Source organism: Vidua macroura, chromosome 8 (genome assembly GCF_024509145.1).
Source record: "Vidua macroura isolate BioBank_ID:100142 chromosome 8, ASM2450914v1, whole genome shotgun sequence".
Classification (NCBI taxonomy): Eukaryota; Metazoa; Chordata; class Aves; order Passeriformes; family Viduidae; genus Vidua; species Vidua macroura.
The window spans coordinates 12619902-12642827 of NC_071578.1; the positions used below are offsets into that span (position 1 = coordinate 12619902).

The window sequence follows — 22926 nt, forward strand, 5'->3', positions numbered from 1 at the left end:
AAGCTGCTTGGCCTGGGGAAAGTGGATTAATGGTCTCCAGCCAGGCTGCAGTGGAAAGTTGTCATAGGAACTGGCTCACTGTTCTGCAGGCCTGTGCCTTGTCTTCGCTCCTTTGAAAGAACACCTCAGTAACTGATCACCTCAGGTTAAGAAATACTCCCATGCCATCCAGTGTAAAGCCACGAGGAGAGCAGGGCACTCCTGCTCTACCGAGGGAAACTGAGGACAGCGCTGTACCCAGCAGGGCACAGCCTGAGGGATGTGCCTTGGGATGAGCTCACAGCGCCTGCTCTGCACAGGTCCCTGCCTGAGGGTGGCCCACAAACACTGCGTGTCCTGATGTAAAACAGCTGTGGCTTCTTCAGCAGTGAGAATAATAGGAGAGAAAACTGAACAGAATGTGCCCACGAGGGGAAGTCTTGCCTGGCTCTTTGGGACATATTTGGGAAGAGATGTTTCCAAGTCAGTGCATGAAAATTCCTCACTTACTGTCTGTACTGCATCTGCTTTAAAAATTTTATTTATTTAGTGTCAGCAGCACAAATAGAATTTGAAATGGCCACAATCCAAGTCTTCAAGAGTTGGCTATTCTGTGCTGAATCTTATTCTTTATGAGCATCTTTGAAGAGCACATTGATATAAATATTTCCTATTTTAAAATGTCTGTTTTGTACTATTAAAGAAATTACTATGTGTTGTGATTATGATGCTTGTAGCAATGAGCTGTATTTTGTTTTTTAATCATTGTGACTTATTAACTGGAATGGTTCCTAAATCCTGGGACTGTGCACTCTACACAGAAATCACATGTATAACATGAGTCTGCTTCTTTAACACAACTGCAGAGAGAATCCAGCATATACAATAAGTAGAACTTTATGTATGGTAAACAGACCTTAAGCAACATCTGGAAAAAATTGCATTGGTCTTTAAGGTAGCCACTGTAAGCAGTTGATAATCTAGACCTGCCTACATAAATGTAGTTACTAAGTCTCATGCATGTGTTTGCAGGGCTAAAAAGGTGCTGGGGAAATCTGCCTGTATGATATATTAGGAGAAATAAATCTCCATATTAGGAGAAATACATTTTTTATATGGCAGTATGAGATCAAGGAGGGAGCCTGAGTAATTCAGCATAAAAAACCCACGGCAGTCTGTTATTACCTGAACGTGTAACAGTGTGTGCACCGTACTATAAAGTCAAAGGCAGATTTGCTCTTATTTCCTGGACAATTGGGTCCCCAGACATAGTAGCAGTGAGTGGCTGTGTGCCAGAACTCTTAGTCCTGTCACTTTTCCAAGTCTGGTACAGCATGGTAGAGCTTAAACTTGTGGCTTGCTGGTGATCTTAACTTATCCTCTGGGCATGAATACCTGCTGTGGGATTTATCAGCACAGTCAGCCCTTTTTTGGTGGTTTCACTAGAGACACCGTTCTGACTAAACTGGGGCGGCTGGAGACCCCACTGTGATCATCTGCACGCTTGTCTTAACAACCAAGGAAGAAAACAAGTGGGTTCTTACCCTGTGCATCATACCAGCTCAAACTGACTTAAGTGACTCTGCAAAGGTGTGAGCCCATCAGCTGTGGAGAGCAGGAGCCACAGTAATGAGACACCATAGAAATGATGCTGGGACTAAAGCCTGTTGGCTTCTCTTTTGAAACTGAAAAATGTGTGGGCAGAGCTTCTGTAGGTGTATGGAAGATGAAAGGGAGGTCCAAGGAGATGTGATTCTTCTGAGATTGGAAGGTGGCTCCAAAGTGAAGTTAGTGGAAACAGATGTGCAGGAGCAATGTACTCTAGTGCAGCTCATGTTGCACCCAGCCTGTAAATAAGAAGGTGGTTGTGGTCGTTGCTATAACTGCCATTCCAGCTCTTCTCACCACAAGTGATTTATTTAAAAACAAAAGCTCCTTGAAGTCATTATGTGGTCCAAACTTAGCTTAATTTAGTTCTAAAGTATTTACAGCTCCTAGCTATGTTTCAGATATTTTCAAAGACTTGCTATTTTGTTTATGTGCTTACTACAAGATTACCATTGAACCTTGCTTGGCAGAGTTGGTTCAGAGGAAGGGATAAACCAGAAATTTCCTGTACTTATTTCTGCAGGAGGCTCTGAGGTAGAGTGGTTTTCCACTGTGTATTTAAGAGTGGGCCTTTAGATTAGCTGGCTCTGACCCAGGCCTTGTAGTTCTCCCTGTTAACATTGGCATAACAGATAAAACTCTAAAGATACATTATTGCTAGATTTTCAGGAAGCAGCTTCTCACTGAACCTTACAGGAAGGTACACTTCCCCAGAATATCTTCCAACTGGGGTGGTCCAGTTTTGGCAGTTGGTGGGGGCCAGATCTGGATTGTGAGACCTTCTGGCTGGGTTGTCCTCCTCTTGTGCAAGCTCCTGCCTTTTCCCTGGCAGCAGCTGCTGCCTGCACTGCTGTGGTAGGAACAGCTGCATCCCAGCTGCATCCATTGGGCTCAGGAGGAAGCATTTAGCTGCACTGTTCAGGCAGTGTTTGCTGCTGAAATCAGTATTCCTTATCTCCTTTGGAGAATATTAGCTGTGGATGGGAATCAGCTCATACTTTACTGAATCACCTCATACTTTACTGCTTGGACTGTACTCCTCTTGTCATTTGCATCAAATGCAGTGTGTCTGGCCATGGTGTATAACAAGAGAAACTTTGTAGTCAGTTTGTAAAGTAACCTAGAAAGGAAGGTAAATTCAGAAGACTGAAGATGGTTTAGCATAAAGCACCCAGAGTTCTCTAGACTAGCTGAAATCTGCTGGTGTTTGGGTTGATTCAGTTGGTGGTGAGTTACATATAGGCATGCACAGTGAATAATTAGGAACACGAGGTCAGAGAGGAGCATGTGAATATTCTGCTCTCAGAAAACCAAAAGAGGTCCTGAGGTTTATGCCAGAGCTTTGTAATCATAACATGGCAATTACCAATAACAACATCTAAGAATAAGTGCTAGCAAATGGCAGGCAGCATAGGTAATTTTGGAAGTCAGTAAGTAGAACAGTTGCAATCAAAAATAAATAATCTTTTAATGTTGATTTTGTTTGCTTTCTCTGTCTCCAAGATATCTTCCCCCTCTTCCCTCCCCCCCCCCCCCCCCTCAGGAATAGCCAAACATATTGGCAAAGGTATTTCAAATGTTTTCTCTCTGATCTTTTTGGACGTTACAAAGCAATTCCATTTCAAGACTATGCAAAGATGTATGTGGCCTTTGTAGTCACAGGAAAGGGCTATGAAATTTGGTCCGAAATGTTCTGCTTAAATCATGTTCTTGCTGACACCCTATGCAGTAGTCCCTGAGAGCTTTTAAGAACATATGCCCACAGTAGCTACATAATTGTTTCTCTTTTATTGCTTGTTCAGTTCCTATTGTTACTCTCATGTTACTCTCAGTGTGTTCTTTTAGGTCAGGATGAGTTCATTCCCTAAAGAAAAAAACTGATCAGTTGACCATAAATTGCAGGTGTTTTGAGCATCAGTTAACTTGAGACTGACCCTGGAAACTGCTCTTCCAGTTCAGTTCCTCTAGCTTTCTCATCATTGGATACCAGTGGCTGAGTGAAGCTGGAAAGAGGAATTTAGCATAGAGGCAAGCCAGACTGGTAAATCATCTGTTAGTTCTGCTGTTTGGAAACTGAGGCAGGAGTCAAATTTCATTTTCTGCTTCATGCTACAATTATCAGTCGGTGCATCCGTGATGTTTAAGGGCAGGTCAGCAAGACAGCCTATCTTGAGTCTTTCAGTGTTTGGGGATGCTGCATTTCCTCATTGCTTACCTTTGTTAAAAAAAAAAAAAAAATCAGACTTTTACTTGCTGTGATCTGAAATGGAGTGTCCATCTATAGCCTTCAATAGTCTGGGGACTTTTTCATGTCTGATCAAAATAACACTGTAGCCTTTGTAAGAGTTAGATAAAAACACATTTGCAATCTAACCTTTCCTTTTTTTTTTTTTCTTTTTCATGTGATAAGAGATTAGGTAGGTTCTTAACCTCTTGTTTTACACGTGTTTTAACTTCTCTTTCAATATTGCACTGCCAGTTTTATGAGCCAAGGCCAAAATACTCTGCTTGCTAAACTTGAGCAATCAGGAGGGAACAGATGATGAAAAACTAACAGCGTTTTACTCATCTACCACTCATTTTTCTTCATAGACATGTAGAGAGTAGATATTAACAAAGACAGTAATAAAACGCACTGTGAGACCTCGTAAATCAATGTGTGCTCGTGGGGTCAGGAACAAATATTGGAAAGGTTAGAACATGTAGAGAACTGTGTTCCCATGTTGTGACGCTCAAAGCAAGGCTGGGAGTTTTTCATTTGCTGATTTGAAAGCAATTAGGAGGAGGCATTTCTGTGGCTGCCCAGGAGGCTTTGTGCTGGCTGGGTGTGTGGTCAGCTCTTTTTTTTAGTGGCTACAGTAGGTCAGGTAACAGGCTGAAAAAGAAGTCCTGGGTGAATCAGGGCTTTCATATTGCTCTGCTAGGGACAGATGTTTTTTTAAAGGTATCTCAAAACCCTTTAGGGGATCCAAGCTGTTTGCTCATCTGCAGCAGGACAAGACTGTGCTGTTGAATGCATCTGCAAGTCTAAGTCAACAAGGTACTTGAGATTCCCTGAAGAGAGAAGTCCTGGCCAGAGGGAAGGTTCAGTGTTGGGAACTCTCAGCTCAGGTTTGGTATAACAGGGATGTGCTGATGATGCCTTCTTAGTTGTTTGTTAATGTTCTCTCACCTTTCAGGCTGGCAGGTTTCTTCTGGTTTGATGTAGTAGATCTGTCACTTCATTGTGTTTCTTCTGAGAACTGCTTATGCTGAGACAAATGCAGAGACAACACTCTGAGTCCTCCTCTGCTCCTGCCAGGGAACAGGCTCCTGTGTCAGCAGGATTGATTTAATATTAAAACCTAGGGAACTGAACGGCCCATGGAAAGGTGACTGTTTCCCCAATTAACTTAGTGGTTTGTGTTTTGCTTGGACAGATAGTAAGAAGTTTCCAAAGAAAAGAGGTTGATTCAGTTGGAAAACAGTTTGATGTAGGTCTTTGGAATCACTTGATAAAGCTGAGTCAGTTAGGTTATCAAAGAGAAGCCAGAAACCTAGCAAGAGCTCCAAGTCATCATAGATGTTCAGTTATTTTACTGATGAATTTAGTCACATAGGATGCCTAACAAAAGCTGTACAAATTAGCAGTCTTTTGGAAGAGTTTGTGTATACTGCAAAGAAAGTATTCGTAAAATTAATTTACTTGTAGAGTTTCCTGTAGTGGTGCCTTGGTACTACATATCTGTCAAGATTAAATGAGATTTGGGGGCTGATAACATCTAGATGGGGACAGTACTGTGCCCTTAGGACAGATTTCATTTGTAATCAGGCAGACTATAATTACTATATTTGCCTCTGATTAAAAAAACAGGTCAGAAAAGTAATGAATTGTTCTCCTTATGGGATGGGGGGGAACTTCACACGGTAAGAGCACTTCAGAACACTGTACAGTGTTCAGGTTCCCCGATGTTCTGTCTTTGTGCTTGCTCGGTTGGTAGGCTGCGTGGCTTGTTTCACATCGGCAGGGAGCTGCTGCCTGCTGAGAGCAGAGTGCAGCATAGGTTGTGGGTACTTGCCTTTGTGATCTCCGTGGTGAGTGCTAGGTACCAGCCAGCCTCTGATTTGAGGAGAAAGAGGACTTCTGTGAGGTGCAGGTTGCAGGGCAGGGGTACCTGTAGGTACTGAACTGGGAGGAACACAGAGCAGGAGGAAGATGTACTTCTGGCCTTTGTGAGCACTTCAGGAGAGTATGAGAGCCAGCCCAAGGCTGATTTCAATGAGCTGAGCCTGCACACAGGTTGTGCTCATCTGAAAGGCTGGATCAGCCTCAGGTAGGGCTTCTTGGAAGGGAGGTGGGTAACCATTATTATGGATGAAAAAAGGAAGCCTGTAAAGTCTGTATTAGGCTAGTATGTGTCTGGAGCCCTATATGTTAGGATATCACAGAATCAGGATCCTCCTTACTAAATTATCTCTGTATTTATTTCACAGTGCCCTTTATAGCTGAGCACTTAATTATTTTGGTTTGGGTTTTGTGAACAAATAGCAAGTTGAAAATTGGCTGAGTTTTGTGTATGAAGTCCCTGGCTTTGCTGGGTATTATTCTATGTCTGGCATAGTTCCATAGTCATCTGGTTTTTTGAAAGATGGGTTTATTTGTCAAAGATCTGTCTCTTACTGTTGGCTAAGTTCTCAAAAAGAAGAGAGATCAGGTTAGCATATGAGCATTTGGTCAGTTTTTTCCTTAAGCTGGGAGGAGAAGGGAATGGCACTGGAAAAGAAAATTCTTAGCAGGGAAAGAAAGTTCTCACTGGTTTTGACAGAGCAGTTCTCAGAATTATTGGATTATTTTCAGCTGTTGATCTCAGTATTTATTTTCAATCCCTTTTTTTTAATGAAGGAGGAGCCAGTGTTCCCCAGTTCTTTGGCGAGTGTTGTGTCTAGAGCCCTGGGACTCAGGCTGAGCAGCCAGTTGGCTCTCCTCACCAGGGCTGAGCAGGGAAGCCTTTCTGCCGAGGCTGGAGGGAGATGTGAGTTCATATTTCCAGCCTGCAGAGATGGTTCAGATGCTGATTCTGCTGTCACATCTGTTTGTGTAGCCCATAAATGTGTAGAGAGGGCCCATTCTGCATGGAAGAGGGTTCAAGCATCTCTACAAAAATCATCTTTCTTCTTCTTTTTCAAGACTTGAAAAAAGCTAGAATGAAGTATCTGTATCTTTGCTTTTCCCTTAAAATATTAATGAAGCAGGGATGTGATCTTCAGAGACGAGGGTGTTTTTACCAGTAAGCTCAGTAAGGAAAGACAACAAAAATGTCCTAAGTGAACTTTTGGCTGTTTGCATTATCCAAGCTGCCCTGGTTGCATGCTCTCAGAATGGCTGTGCCACTGAGCCCAGTTGTGCATCTCAAATACTTTGTCAGTTGCTACCATGCTTCTGGAAAGGCCCGTTATGTCTGCATTTGCTCCCAAAACGCAGTGGAATGTAATGAAAAGCATCATTGTTTGGAAACACTGATCTGCTGCCAAAAGAGTTACTGTTGTATAATCCTTAATAGCAGGTTAGAGTGGCAGTTGCTCCTAGGTTTGAAATTGGTATGTGGCAGGATGGCTTCCCAGTTCTCGCTCTGGGGAGGGCACATCTCATCTTGTTCTTCCCTTTGGGAACTGTGACTCACACGGTGTTCAGCTGTCCTGAGTTGGGAATAGACCCCTGAACAGGCTGAACATCAGTGGTGCTACTTTTGAACATCAGGGGTGACAAGGGAGGAGAAAGTGGCGGTTTCCTTTGAGAATGGGGAGCAGTGCTCTGTCTGCTGAGTACCAGGGATTACATTTGTCTATTCTTGCCAGCACATCGTTCTGATGTAAAAAAAAAGAGTTGGAATTAAAAAGAAATATCTTGACTTCCCTTTCTGATTTGCAGAACTCAGTGTGTATACTTCCATGCTGACATTTCTGCCTTTTGTGATCTTTATGTTAACCTACAGCTTCGCTGGCATGCTGTCAGGCTTCATCTGTGTAGCAAATAAAGTATTTGCAGGTATCATTCAAACATTGAATTACTGTTGTGGTGGGCATTGGCATCAAAGTTTACTGCCCAATTTTTCAGCTAAATCAAATATATGGGAACTCTGATAAATATTTTAAAATAAATATACTAGAAATAGTTTCTGTAGGGTGAGCTGTATTACAGCAAAGGGATCAAATTAATCTCTCGTTTTTAATCTTCCAAGACTCTGGACAACTAGAGCAATTGCTTATGGGAAGAACAATGTGAGTAAAGTATTTGAATTATGCTACGTGTTTCTTGCTGGAATTTAACAGCTGGAAACAAAAGGCAGTGAGAACATCTTCGGAGCCAGGTCCATGCTTGCCTTTGGCAGGTGCTCAGTTGGACAGCAGTTTGAGAACCTCTGTGGCAGAGGTTGTTGCAGGCTGCTGAGGGCCTTTTCCCAAGGAGGAAAGTTTCCCAGGGCCATCAGGGTGCATGGTTTATATTGCTGTTGGCTCAGAAGAGCCTTTGTTTATCCATTCACCTTCTGTCCAGGTGAAACCACTCTCAGGAGAGTTCTTTAAAGTACTGGTTGTGCCTCAGCCTCATATCCACTGAGGCATTGGGGTATAAGGTGAGGAAGAGTCTCCTGAAGCATGATACTCAGTTTGACTGACCTGCTGTATAGCTCAGACCATTTGACTTTTCTGCATTAATTCTTGACTCCGTGAAAAAAAAAGGCTGATTGAAACACCCACACACTTCATTAAGAGCCCTCTGATGATGATTTCAGAAATTTGTTGTGTCATAGCTAGCTCTCCTCTCTGTTAATATTTTTGTGTTGGTTGATTTATTTAACTCCCAGTCACGAGGTCTCGTTCTGAAGACAGTTTTCCAGCAGAGTTTGTGTCAGTGACAGAGGGAGACATGGAGTCCTGCTTGGTAGTCTTGTACATCCAAGGATCATTTTGACCTGCAGCTGCAGCATTTCTTTGAGAGCTCATGTTTGCTAATTCTTCTCTGTGACATAGCTCTTGTGCTTCTGGACCAAGTCTCACATTCCTTAAGTATGATCCTTCTTTTTTTTTCTAGTGCTGGGAGAATGGGGCACACTAGAGTTAGGGAAGTGGAGAAATAGCATTACCCTAAACAAACTCTTTGTGTAAATTGGAAATAACTAAAATGGTAGTTCTGGAAGAGATGGTGAGAAGCATGGGCTATATGGAATGTAGAAAATACACTTAGTAGCTCACTGGAGAATGGAGTTCCTGGCATTAAACTAATTTGCAGATAGATGAGGAGAATGGATGGTCTCATGGTACTCAGAAAGGGTCAGATTTGAGGTTTGCTCCTCAGAGTTGCACTGCAGATTTCATCGTTTTCCAAATTCTATTCTAACCATCCATAACATTGATGATAATTAAATAATACTTAAAATATTTTAATGAACTAGTGCTGCTTGGAATTCGTGAAAGAATAGAACTCCTTGGATAGAAATGGATGGACATGAGAAGAAATTACAAATTAATGTATTTCTGGGTTTTAGCGTGTCTAATGCATTGGGGTCTTGGAGTATTGCTGGAGCTCTAGGAAATGCACAGCCACTCTGTGGGTATGGTTGTCAGTAGAAAAATTCTGATTTAAAGATCCACATAAATTAAGCAGGGTTTTGTTAAATATATTTTACAATGTATTTCATATGCAGACATTACTTTAGTATCTGGCTTTAAAACAGATAAAATTCAGTCTGAAATTAGATCAAACCCCATAATAAATGGGATGAGTAGAAGTCTCCTTTCTTATATCTTACCCATTCAGAAATAGTCCATGAGTTACCATTGTCTACCCGTCAGACCATAGTCAAATGAACATAGAACTGGGAATGCTTTACTAATTTCACTGAAAGCACGCTCTTGAAAAAGCAGCTTCATGATGTAAACACTGTGGTGGTGTCCAAGAGTAGCTGCTACCCCCTTCCTGTAGGAAGAGCCAGAGCCAGTGTCAGAGATTGTAGGCTTGGAGCTAGGAGGTTTAGTATGATCCATGGAGCAAGGAGAGTGTTATCAATCTAATGTAATCCAGTGGATTTTGGATACCACAAGTGGCACCTGTAAGCTCACTACACATCTGTGGTTAACTTTAACAGGTTCTTAACAGCAGCCCTCTACCTCTTTAATACCCTGTAATCAGTATACAGAATTATCCTGCTTAAAGCCAACCTCAATTACCATGAGGTGAGAGTACGCTTTGAAGCGTCTCTTGGAAGTAGTTTAATTTTCTAATATGAAGGATGTGTTTTGCCCATCCTGCTATAATGAATGTGAAGCTTTGCTGTCAGATAGGCAACCACACAGAAGTGGAAGATCTTCAAGTGAAGGATTTAACTTCAGGCACAAGGAGGGGAGGAAAAAAAAAAGTCAATTTTCTGATTTAGATAATTTACAAGCATCACTGCTTATCTCTCAAGTCATGGACATAGTAGTTTTCCAAAAACGTCGCTAATTAAAAACACCTTTTGGAAACAGTTTGCCTTTGGCTATCAAGCAGAAGTGTTGGCAGTAAAAGACAAGAGTGGTTTGAATTGTCATCCCAGGGCTGTGGGGGAGAGGGAAAGGAGCTATGTGAACTAACAAATAGTGTGTAGGGCTGCAATTTAGAATAAAATCATAGCATCATTTGGCATCCATGCATTCCCTGTGTCTTGGAGCCCATCAGAAGCCTGCTGCTCCATGGCTTCTGTCACGCAGAAGTACAGGCTGACCTCTCTTGTTTGCCAGTTGATGCTAAGTATTGAAATTTGAATTTGTGCTAGGAGCATGCAGTGTATCTGTGATTCATGCTGACAGCTCTAGGAATTCAGACTGACTTTTAGCACAGGGACTGAGGAATTAGGGCTTCTGCATTTGCTTCCCTTGCTCTGTGTTATTACCTTCTCTGTGCCTTGCAATCCCTAGCTGACAAAATGGGGACAGCACTTCTGCTGCCCCTAAATGTATTATGTGAACGGGAGCTGGTGAAGTGTTTTGGGATTGCAGGTGTGAGAATGGCACTTCTGGTGAGGCCAGGAGCCTGCCCAGCCCCTGCTTGCACAGTGGCACTGGGAGGTGCCATTGAGGGGGATGACACAGTCCTGGCCACTTTTTGCTGTCCATCCTAGAGGATCAGGAGGTGTGATGCTAACCTGAGTGGATTTCACCTCCTGCAGTGCTCGCTGTCCCAAGTACCTAGCCTGAACAAGGTGCAAGCTGCTTCTGCCCTCAGTGGAGGGAGTGGAATGCTCCTAGACCCTGACATGGACAGTCCCCTAAGCTGCAGAAAATGTCACTTTTCCCCTCCATTGCCCTATTCATGAGGCTTTGTCATGACCCAGACCAGGAATTCGACATGAGTCATGAACAAGCCAACCCTATTCCTGCTCCCTTTGCTTTTTGCAGTCCTCAGGATTTTAGGATGGTTTGCTCCTCCCTAGCTGAGACCCCACAAAGCACTTTGAGATGGAGCAGCGCTGCAGCGGGGAGCCAGGAGCTGCTCCAGGCTTGGCAAGGGCATCACAAGACTTGTCTGTCCTCCCACAGCTCCGACTAGACACAGCTCCTGAGCAGAGAACGTTGGGTGTGGTGATTTTCTCACTGTGCACGTACGTGTGTGGGCTGTGCTGCCAAGGTATTAATGATTCTTGAGGCAGAACACGTGAGCAGAGGCAGATGTAGTGCACGTGAGTCAGTGTGAGTACGCTACAACCTTGGCCTCAGTTAGGGATGCTTTTGTTTTCGGCTGTGTAAGCTCTTGGAGGATATCCTGGGAATAGTGGGATTTCACCAGAGTTCAGTTCATCTCTGCGTTTTAGTGTGTATGCCTCTGATTTGGCATTGCATTGTCAAAGTGTCGAGGTGAACTCAGAAAAAAAGAGAGGCAGTCAGTGCATTTAGCATACCCATGTCAGGTATTATCAGGTGCAGAAATTTCTAACTATTTGCTGCCTGAAAAAGATTTAAAAAGTAATAGCAAAACTTGAAGGAAAATGCTTCGGAACATTTTATCTAATTTATGTGAGTATTTGAAAAAAATACACTATGATAATACTTTAAATAATCTAAAATCTGACAAATGGACTTAATTCAAAATATATACTAAAAATCTCACGTTCTTTTGAACCAAAGCATATGTGCTGGGCAACAACTCTGTGTCAAAGCTTTGCAGCTGAGATTTAAATACCTTTTCAAAAGGAATCATGTACCATAAATGCTATCAGATGCTTAATTAAGACAGCACAGGCAAGGAGCATGTTTGCAATAAATTATGGGGATGTGTTCTGACAGGCTTTATCTATGAAAAGATTTCTATTTTTATGTGAAGCTATTTACAGATTATTGATTTCAAAAATAGATATGTAACGAAGGAAAGATGCATCATATTTCAGTTGCTTGGAGTTGAGAATCCTGCCCGGCTGTCTGCCTGCTCTCTTAGATGTTTATTCCAGTGGCTTACAAGTGTATGGAGTGATTCTGTCCTTCTTATTTTTCTCTCTCTATTTGGAAGAGGGAATTTGTATTCAGGGACCAGGTCCCAGGTTTGTTACCCATGCAAGCAGGCTGACTTTTATGCCTTTGAAGCACAGAATAATTTCAGTGAAGTCTGTGAGGCTTTTTGCATGAGTAAGACTTTCGGATGGTGAAGGTCCCTCACAATATGTTTTGTCAGTTGTCACTGTTTTGTTTCAGGGCAGCAAGCTGTTGTCACAGTGTCAGTGGAGCCTGCAAAGCTGTAAGCCTGCCTTTGAGTATGTGTAATAGAAACCTTCAGCATAATTTTTTGCTACTTAATGCTGTATGAACATTAGAAGAAATATTTTAATAAATCAAGGCAAAGCCTGAAGGTAGAGGTAATATTTTTTGTTAGAGGAACCTTTAGAATTTGAAAACATGCAAGTTTGTGTACCCAAGAGCCTGTCTATTTTTTCCAGCCATACCAGTTGGTCTAATAAAAGATACTGCCTCTGTCTACAAAGCTTGTCCTGCCTGCAAATTCTGTTGATTGCATCTACAGCAAAATACGGCTGGATTATTAAAATAATTCAGGCCTTCTTTGCTTAATTATGGAAACTCAGATTTTTGTGGTTTCCTCAAGTCTCAGATTTTTGAATCCCAACACACATGAAACGATGCTGTCTGGTTTCTCGTACTGTAGAGGAGGGTTTTATCATAGAGGAGCTCAAACTGCTTCACTGATTCCTCATATTAGAATGGAAATTATAAAGGTAGCCTGCTAAAATTCTTCTGCCATCTGGATTTTAGGGTATTTTGTAGGATACTGTCGGTGTATACAGTCAGCTGCCTGGCATGGATGGCCTCTGAAGCAGTCCTAGCTTAGTACCTGTGTCAGCGTCTGATGTGCTGTTGGGGTGATGGGAAGCAGAAGAAATGGGAAGAGGTTGGCAGAACATGATGTCTCTGGTGTAGTCTGTGGGTGTAAATCTTTGAATCCTGCTAAGTGTCTGGCTGGGTAGGCAGAGTGGTGTACCCCTTCTAAACAGCAGGAAGCTTGGATTTGGACTTGTTTGGAAGACTAGCCCCAGAGCTGTCTGACAGTCCTAAGGCTAGCCATGCAACAGTTTTTTCAGAGCTTTTTAATGTGCCTTTTAGAGGCCTTCAATGAGGGTGTCTCTCAGACCCAAATCTGGAGCTCTAGGCTAGTAGCTTCAAAATAGACCAAGGTGGTGATGATCTGGACCATCTTGAAATGTCCATGGGATAGCTGCTGTTCCACCCTCAGGGAGCACAAGCCCTTGCTGTAGTTTGCAGACTTGGGTGCTACCAGATCACTCCCTCTGCTGCATGCCTTGGCTGAGTCTGTGACCCTTGCAGGAGCACTGCTCCTCTCCTGAGCAGCCCTTGCTGTCCCCGAGGAGCCTTGCTGCAGGCGGTGCCCTGCCTTCCGAGAGAAATGGGAGCAGGTCGGTGCTCCAGGGGCGTTGAGTTCTGTGTCCTGTGCTGCCTTCTGTCTGCCTTTGGGCACGGCTCAAATAGATAGCTGGTAATTACTTGTAAAGCTCTTGGTGGCTGTGGCTGGGGCTATTTTGGAAGCTGATTCTCCCTGCATGCCCTGTTGTGGAAGTTGTGGCTGGCTGGAATGGCCTGTCACCCTCTTGCTGTGGTGACCTCCTCTCCTGGGTGTGTGGCAGGGAATTCAGGGGGAGAGCTCTCACTCAGCAATGGCATGTGGTCTCTTGGGCTGCCTGCCAGGGCCTGAATTTGGTGACCTTTAGGATGTGGCAGAAAATGCATTTGTAAACCTTGGTAATAGTAACTGGGAGAATGCTGGAGGAGGAACGTATTTTTTACAGACAAGCGCTCTGATGTTTATGACCAGCAGATAGTTGGTAAATATACTAAGAAGTGTTGTGACAATTGGAACTGTTGCTCTTTAATATAGTTTAAAATGAAGAAATTATATGCATTTCCTTGAGGAGCATGCACGTGACACTGCGAGCGCTGTGACTTCTAGCACTGGCTTCTATACTTGCTCTGCTCTCCTTTGCTGGAATCTTTAAATTCCCTCCTCTAAAATGAATGCAGTCCTATTTTAGAGGTGTCCACATATAGTTGCTATATCATTACCCGTATAGTTTGTGGGTGTTTTTGTTTCTTTTAAGAAGAGCAAACAAGCCAAGACCTGCAGTCCAGCAGTTGTGTGGGTTACACAAGAATGTGGTTTCATGTAATACCTAATTTGGTATCACTGTGGATTGTGTCTCCCACCCTGTTCTCCCCACCAGCTCTAATGACAATGTTGTGGCAGATTGAGCTGGGCTCAGTCTGGGTTCAGCTGACCAGTGGGGTCTACTCAGCCTTTCCTCACCTTCGGCCAGTTGGTTTTGATAGGTGAGGACTTGGACTGGTGAGCTGAACTGACCCACCATGGGGCTGCTTCATAACCCCACCTGGTGCCAGGGAATGCAGCAGCGCGTGTCTGGCTGGAGGAGCAGGTGAGCAGGATTGCCCCAGTGTGCTAATAACAAAATTGGGAAAGGTGCCCCTCTTTCCTCATGGCAGGGCCCTCCTGATGAGAAGTACTGTCTGTGGTTTGGTGATGACAGCCAGCACTTGAGAAGGGGTGCTCATGTTTGTGAAGATCTGCTGGTGAATATTTGCATTGCTCATGTTACAGGTTCGCAGTGTGTTCTTGCTCTGCCTGAATGTGTCTGACCTGCAGAGGACAAAGGATCATCTTTCTACTTTCCTTCCAATTGTTTCTGCTAATTTAGCATCAGTTTGAAGCTTTGTCTTTGCTTAGAGATCAAATGGCCAGGGACAAGGCTCTTTGTTTTCACTCTGTGGTAAAAGTGGCAAGGTCAGTCCCAGTGGGGCTTGTACGGTTTACACTGCTGAATTTTTCTCATGTATTAAGGGTTTTCTGTCACCTACAGCTAATGCATATTGGTAACTCTAGCGTCAAAAAATACCCCCTTTCAGCAATGAAAACAAGGTCTCTGTTTGTAAATGCATTTTCGCCACAATGGATAGGAATATCTTTGCAGCCATTTAAAACAGCCTTCCCAGCTCTCTGTTTTAACATCTCAAAGAGCAGTGTCTTATTTGACCTGCATACTCAGGTCATTCCATTGGTACTTTGCAAGACTTCCTGAGTGGTACAGGAGTTCCTTCATACCAGGAAACACAACTTTTTGGCAAAACAAACCTTGAACTTAAGCAAGCTTTTATTTTCTATCTCTTTCAGAAATAAGTAAGCATTTGAAGATGACAACCTCATGGAGTGACCGACTGCAAAATGCAGCAGATCTCCCTGCAAACATGGATGGACATGCTCTGAAAAAGTACCGCCGGGAAGCCTATCACCGGTACGTCGTCTGTGAAGCTCCAAAACTAAACATAAACCCCACAATTCTTGGGATTTTTTTTTGCTTGTTAGTAAAACAGGAAGGTTGTTCTTACCTTCCTCATAGAAGTGTTGGTAGAAGAGAGCTTAGAAGATGGCACAGTGTTGGCCTGCAGGAGTTTGCAAACAGCTGAGTTGAGATACATGTAGTAGAGCAAGAGAGGATATGTTTCTTATTGCAGTCAAAAGATTAATCAACGTCAGATTTTGGATAGAAGCTTTCAAGTCCATAAATAATCAGTGGCAGAGGTTTTATAATAATTATTGCAGTGCACACTGGGAGAGCAGAGCCTTAGACACTAGAATGCACAAATATGAATAAGGAGGAAATCAAATGGGGTCAGAAATTAATGGAGAATTACACCTAGTATGATAACTGTGTGACCACAGGAGCATGCAGAAGCACTAGGCAAGGGCCCAGCCTTTTCACTGTTAGGTATACCTAAAACCATCTTTGCTATGAAACAATTACAGTAAGTAAAGAAGATAGAGTTCAAAATAAAAGGAATGTTATCACTCTTAGTTTATAGTTTGGGAATCAAAGTGCAGGCACTAGGTTGTTTTTACAAGATCACATTGGAGGTTTGGTTGAGCCAAGAATTTAGTCCACAACTCTCAAGGTTCTAAGCATAGAGCATAAAAGATGGATGAAGTCTGTATCCTTATCAGATGTCTGGACTGCTACAGAGTTAAAAACAACAGTATCTAGTAATTGTCAGTATTCTGTTTGTGGGAGGTGTATCTTCAAAGTTTAGCTTCGTTATTTTGAGAAGTCAAACAGTGTGATGATGAGAGGATATTCAGCAGAAGGGGAAATGTATGTCTGATGTAGAAACAGAAACATTTAACCTCATGCTTAAATGCCATGTTGCATTTGTGATTCACATTGGTGGTATTTCTGAGGAAGTGTTTTGGAAGTGTTAGATGTCTTTTGATTCTCCAAATGGAATCTAAGTTGAGAAAAACGCCTTAGTGCGTCATATGATTGGCCAGGTTGTGCAGGTTGCAGTGTCCAGGGCTAAGTGATGGATCCTGTGATGCATTTCCGAAGCTTTCCAATTTCCAGTGAATATGTTTGAGCAATATGTCTTAAGTGGTGGCATTATTTGAATCTCTCTGTCAGCTGGTTTGTCAGATATGGAAGCATTTAATGAATGTAACTATATATAGCATGTAATAAGAGAGGGATTTTATACTATTCCCTGTCAAAAAATCTTCACCTTGTTGCAGTCATTGACAGGTTTACCTTTGTGTCATAAATTTATTTAAAACTTCAGCTGTGTTACTTCTTATTCAGATTGATGGAAGTCAAGTCAGAGTAATGCCTATATTTTTTTTCTAAGTATTTCCTGAACATTTGTTATGGTTAAGTGCTGACAGTTTGCTAAATGTTGTACAGGATCCAAAGGAAGCCGTGCTTGTCTTTAAGAGCTCATACATTGAAGTCCTCATCATGTTTACCCTTACTTGTATAAGAAATCCTTACTTTCAGAAAGAATTTCCTTATGGAAGATGGGAGTGCAGTCACATAAAGGAGGATTTCCCATTAGGAGCTGGGATCTGGTAGCCCAAAATTAGTTTGTGGTAAAGTTTAGGTGCCTGTTTTTAGTGTTTAGAAATGTCTTATGCAAAACATACTGAGCAGAAATGCTGCTAGCATCTCAGATTTTCATGGAAAGCACAACACTGGAAATACTAGGGAGGCACAATATTGAGGGGAAGCACATTTTTGTTTTGGAATTGCTATCCTCTTTCAAAGAGAGAGAGAGGGAGGGAATGGGAGAGAATGAGAGGACCTGATGCCAAGACTGTTGTATAAATATAAATCTAAATATAATATAAATCTGTGTTATTAATGGCTTTGGTATACCAGTTTCATGGGAGTTATTTTGATAATCCAGTATTGTGAGAATCTGAAACAACCTCATTCCAGAGGTAGTGTTGTCAGGTTTCTATTTCTGGTACTTTTGATGGTCGTAGTGTTAACAGATGTGATAGTACTTTAAAAAGTGCAAACTTAACACAATAGCGTATGACTGAAGTTATTTCCCCTTGGTGTTTGATATTTTATTTTTTAGTGTTTTATTAATGCTTCAGATGCAGAATACATGTGCTGGTCACAGCCATGAGTTGTAGGATGTAAATTTGTTTCACTGAAGTCCAGGTATGCTCTGACTCTTGGATATTGCTGAAGCACTGCAAATTTTATGAAAAAGAGAAATTGAAAATACATGGTGTCATTTTCAAGATTATTTTCTTTTTCTTCTTTTTCTTCTCTTTTTCTTTTAGTCTTTTTTTTCTGTCTCTTTTTTTTTTTTCCTTACTCCAGCAGCTAAAGGAAGAATACTTGAAAACATGAATCTAAAGTGACTTAGAAACAAAACCAATAAGAACATAGAATTTAAACCTATTATGTTTTTGTTACCTTAAAGCTGGTCAAAGTTATTTTATGGGCCCAGTCTGAAAGGCTGGAGGAGCTTGGCAGCTACACCGCATTTACAGATGAGAGTAAGTGGGGCTAGCTTTTGTTACCTGTGTTGAAAGCCTAGTTGAGCTCAAATTCAGCAGATTTTCTAAATGCTGCTAGGAATGCCTAGTTTTCTGAAGTGTGAAATTTAAAAAAACTTGTTTCACTGTTTGTTTCACTGTTTGTTTGCTTCATGCTTATTTAAATACTGGCAGAGATACTTAGACCAATCAATTTAACATTCTTGTTCTCACGAAATACACTAGATTTGATATGCTTGAATTGCAAAGGAATTCAGACAAAATAAGGGGAAAAGCTTCCAAAAGCAAAATAGTTAACCTTAAAATATATATATAAATGTTCTTGTGGCCATGAAACTTTTAAAAAACTTCTAAAAAACTATGTCTGAAGATGCCACTCTAATAGTCATAGTTTACAGTGGTCATTCTTACTTATTTTTTCAGATGCTGCACTTCTAATTGTATCATAATTGATGGATGGATGTTCAACATATAATAATTGTTGGCAGAAGTCCCAGTTGAGACTGGTTTAACTGGTGTAGTGCATACTGACTCAGAGTATAATGAGTATATCATAATCATATCTGAATGCCATGGGCAAGAATGTTCAGAATCAGATTTTTATAGCTATAGAATCAGAAAAATCTGTTGGGGAGGAGAAGTGGTGGGGTTTTATCTTCAGGGAATTGGCTGGTGCTGCTGTCAGACCTTGTTGCACAACACTGCTGGCGCCTGTTGGAGGTGAGGTCTGAGGATGAATTAATATGCAAGCTACATGTTACTCATTCTCTAGCAGAGGTCACTGGTAAGAGGATACTGCATTACTGTGCTATTGGCAACACAGATTTTAATTCGGAAATAAAATGGATGTGCAGTTCTTGGGAGGCTTTTCCTTGGTGTGTGTGGTTGTGAGGCCACCTCCCTCATGTGCTGCTTGTTGACTTTTCCGGGTAGAGGATAATCACCAGATCATTTGTTCTGGAGGAGCACTGTCATTTAATGTTATTGTAATTAGGCAAGAACTAGGTTGACTCTGAGCCACCAAATTGCCCTAGTGTCTATTTTTTAACTTGGAGTGAGCACTTCTAGGCACCCTCTGGATTATCTCACATAGCTCTTTAGAGTTTAAATAGCAACCCCATCTAGTTAAAGCAAATAATGGAAAAAGTTGGTGTTCCATCCACTCTTGTTACTGACAGTTACCAAGATCCAGGAAACAGGTATTTGCACTTATGTTTATTTGTCTGTGGTTTTGGCTTGACAGAGCAGTAAGGCTGAAATGGCCTTTTTGTTAAACATACTGGCTTTGGGATGCTTCTACCATTTTGCATCAGAATAATTTGAGACTTCTCATCCTGAATGTGGGGTTTCTGTTGTTGTTTTTACTGTTGGGGTTTTTCCTTGCTCTCTTGTTTACTGGCTAGTGCAGGGTGTGTGGCATCATGATTCCTAATCCTAATTCTCCTGCTGACTGCTGATAGAGTATTAAGCAAGTTGCTTCATAGTTTTGTATTTCAGTTTGCTTTCAGAGCACCTTATGGTGGTGATATAAGTGATTTTATCTGTTACTATACACTGAGATTCTGGATTAAAAATAGTATATGCTTTAATAATGACAAAGCAAAAGGATTGCCAATTGGTTGTTTTGATTTCATGTATTAAAGATGTACTTTAGCTTGTTCAAATTTGTAGACTCTGGGCTGTTCACTGCTAATGTTGTTTCTTCACTTAATTGTTACTGGATCACCAGTGATTGCAAACAGGTGGAAATGTTGTATAAACAAGGCTGTGAGACTTGAAACTCTTCATCTGTTTAGGTGGTTATATTTAAAGTCGCTTCAAAATGATCAGTTCACTGAGGTGGAAAACTAGAACAAATCTTAACCAGTCTGAAAGAGCTCTTTGCATGAAACACAACTGGACAGGCCACGTGTGGTGTTTCCATGTACTGGGTAGCTCTGCAGGCTCTGCTGGCCGTGGTCTGTCCTCGTGTGTCTGAGCAGCCTCCTCGGAGCTGTGTGGTGGCATGTGTGTGACACAGGGCAGCGTGGGGCTCTCTCTGGTTTGTTTTAGTGCTTTAGACACTGGAGGGGGGAGAGGGAGTGTGTCAAGTCTGTAGAATGGGTGAGCTTATAAAAAAGCACACCACTTGCCAAATTAATAATAAAGAAATTACATTGTAAATGTCCCATGATCCTTAGCTTTAATAGTTTCAGGGAGCAGACAAGTGTTATTTTGGGATGGAATCCATATGTGAGCTTCTTGGCACTTTGCTGTTGCCTGGGAAGAAAACCCAAACAATGAAAATAGAAATGGCCAAGGCTCTCTCTTTGCATCTGATTCCTGCAGAATTTCGGAGGGAAGTGCTCATAGCTGCATTTCTGGATACAGCCCCATCAAGCTTTGAATCCAGTTACTGGATTTTCCAGTTTAATGTCACTGCAACTGTGCAAGGACATTTAGACTTGTGAAATTGTGGGGCATGGTGTTGAAAATGTTATTAGAAGTGGCCAGAAAATTTTTATGCCCTTTCTTTGTTTCCCCTGTCTGATATTATTTCATCCCCATAAGTTATCTCGAGCCCAAATACTAGCTCTAAATACGATTACAAATATTCAGAATATTCATCTTTGGTTGAAGAAGGAATAAAATATAACTCCAAAAATCTAGAATTAAAAAATTAAACCGAAATGGTATGATAAAAAATGGTATATGGAATGGTCAATACCTACCTAAAGAGGTAGGACTTAGCAAAAGAACAATTTCATTGGTTTTAAAATTTAAGACAATTTATTTCTTCTCTAAAGCAGCTACCAAAACATCCAGCGCCCAAAGATGAGACATTTGGATGATATGGTAGTATCTTCTTTAGATTGCTCACAAGCTTTGTACCAGATAAATAAGGTCAGTGGGGAAGTTTGCTGCTGCTGGTGGAAGTCACCTGAGACCAGAACTATAATGTCATGCAGTGACACAAGTCCCCAAGCAGACCACATCTGGGGACTAGCTGGTCATACTGAGAACATGGAGTTGTCATAACAGTAGAAGGATGTTTATTTCATTATTCGCCTTTTTAAAGAGGCCACGGGGACCTTGGGCGTGGGAGACTATTAAAAGCTAATCCATTTAGTTCCCATTATTTCTTTTTAAATCTTCTAGCTTATTAAAGAATGGAAGTTGTCCATAAAGCAAAGATTAACCAAAGTTCCTAAACCCTGAGTAAGCGGGAATCTGAGCCTTCTGGCTAGTTAGTCCCTGTTTTGTGGTTGGCTCAAGCCCAACTGTCCACCACAGGCTTTTTTAAACACACATGCAAGTCATGCTTAGCCAGCTCCCACTGTATTTGCTGTTCCACTCAGCAGTGTTGCAATTTTTTTTGTATTTATTTAATTTCCAGTGGAACACACTGCCCAGAAAAATGCTAATTGCTGCAAGGTATTTCTAGACACATTTGGAAAATTATTATGAAGTGCTCTGCTCCAGAAACCTTGCCTCACATTGTTCATTTTCATTTCTTCGCTATGAGGAATTGGTAGCCATGTGCCAAATTCCTCCTTAATTGTAAAGTTCTGTGCATTTTGTTTATTTTGCTGTTCAAACTATAAGACTATTATACATGCAAATTTCACTCAGGGCATACAATTCTTTAGAGGTTTTGCACAAATAAAATGAAAACATTTCTCCTTCTCTGTGTTTGCTCTTCTCCAGTGTTACTTGAGAAGAGTTGGGATTTAGGTTCCTGCTTCAGAATTGATTGACAAGAACAGTAACAAAACCAAGATCAGTTCTCTTGTAAAAATATAAAGGACTATGAATTGCAGAGTTGTGGCTATGAGGGCTGTGTGGCTTTCCTGCTGCATGCTCAGCAGTTCCTTCTTCCTTGCAATACAACACATTTTTCTCTTACCCAGCACAATCCATAGAGCTCAAAAAGAAAATAAATACTGTAGTCATTGAGAGCCTTCTGCTGTGGCCAAGTGCAGGGTTTAATCTTTGAGGAAGAACTCCTTAGAGAGGAAACATGCTTCGAGGTCTCCCTAAAACAGCTCCTCAAGTCTGTTTTTCCAAAGGTGGGGATCTGTGCCAGGCTGAGCCACCCCAAATCCAGGTGCTGCTCCCCAGTCCCAGCTGTGCTCAGAGAGCCCATGGAGATGGGATATTGTCCCTGGAACCGCCTTCCCCACATGCTCCACACCTTGTGTCGCTCCAGCCACACTTACAGGGAGTCCAAAATACAGGAGACTTGCAGGGATATTCCTCAGAGCAGAAATGTAAAGCTTGGGTTTTCATCAGGAGGAAAAGATGCAGGCAAGAGAAGGGCAGTGTCCCGTTTAAGGAGATGCTCTGGGTGTGTACAGGTGTGGAACTGGGTTTAGGCAATACTCACCTCTGCCTCAGCACAGGGAATGCAGAGGGTGTTCTCATGCTGTGCCTGCAGTTTGTTTTGTCTTAATGCCCAGTGCTGTTAAGTTTTTAGAACAGCTTAAATTTTAACTCTAGTGCTTCCAGTTGAAGTGACTGTTTTCTAAATGGAAAAAAAACAAATTCAGGGGAAGGGAGAGTGATTCTGATTCTGGCAAGTGGAGAAATTATTCTGCATTAAAACTTCCCTGCCTAAAAATGTTAGATAATTTTAGTTTTCCTCTTATTCTGACATTATTTATACTGTTTGTAGTCTGGAAGCTTCTTTGATTTTTGTTCATCTGGATGAGCTGTAAAAAACTTGTTATTTCATCCTTTCCTTTCATGACCAGAGGATCTTTTCATTCAGGTAGTCAAGGTTCTTAGGGCCCTCTGGTTGCTCTTGCTTTATAGTCATTAAAAAAAAACTCTTGTAATTTCTCTATCACATTTGTTCTGAGGAGATGTTACCTTTTTGTAGCCAACAGACACAATGTCCGTTTGAATGGGGCTTGGAGAAACCTGATCTGGTGGAAGGTGTCCCATGGCAGGGGCTTGGAATGTGATGATCTTTAAGG

General features: G+C 41.8%; 1 protein-coding gene across 5 annotated transcripts in view; it reads left to right on the forward strand.

The window, feature by feature from the left end:
- Positions 1–22926, forward strand: part of NT5C2 (5'-nucleotidase, cytosolic II) — a 59879-nt gene that overhangs the window by 2632 nt on the left and 34321 nt on the right. For 3 of the 5 annotated variants that reach the window (XM_053983622.1, XM_053983625.1, XM_053983624.1), the window contains exon 2: positions 15302–15422. In XM_053983622.1, coding sequence (XP_053839597.1) covers positions 15322–15422 — 101 coding nt within the window. In that variant the 5' untranslated portion in view covers positions 15302–15321. Of the gene's footprint in view, positions 1–4445; positions 4628–4678; positions 4699–15301; positions 15423–22926 lie in introns of those variants that run through there. The other 2 variants (XM_053983621.1, XM_053983623.1) reach the window with 2 other exon arrangements.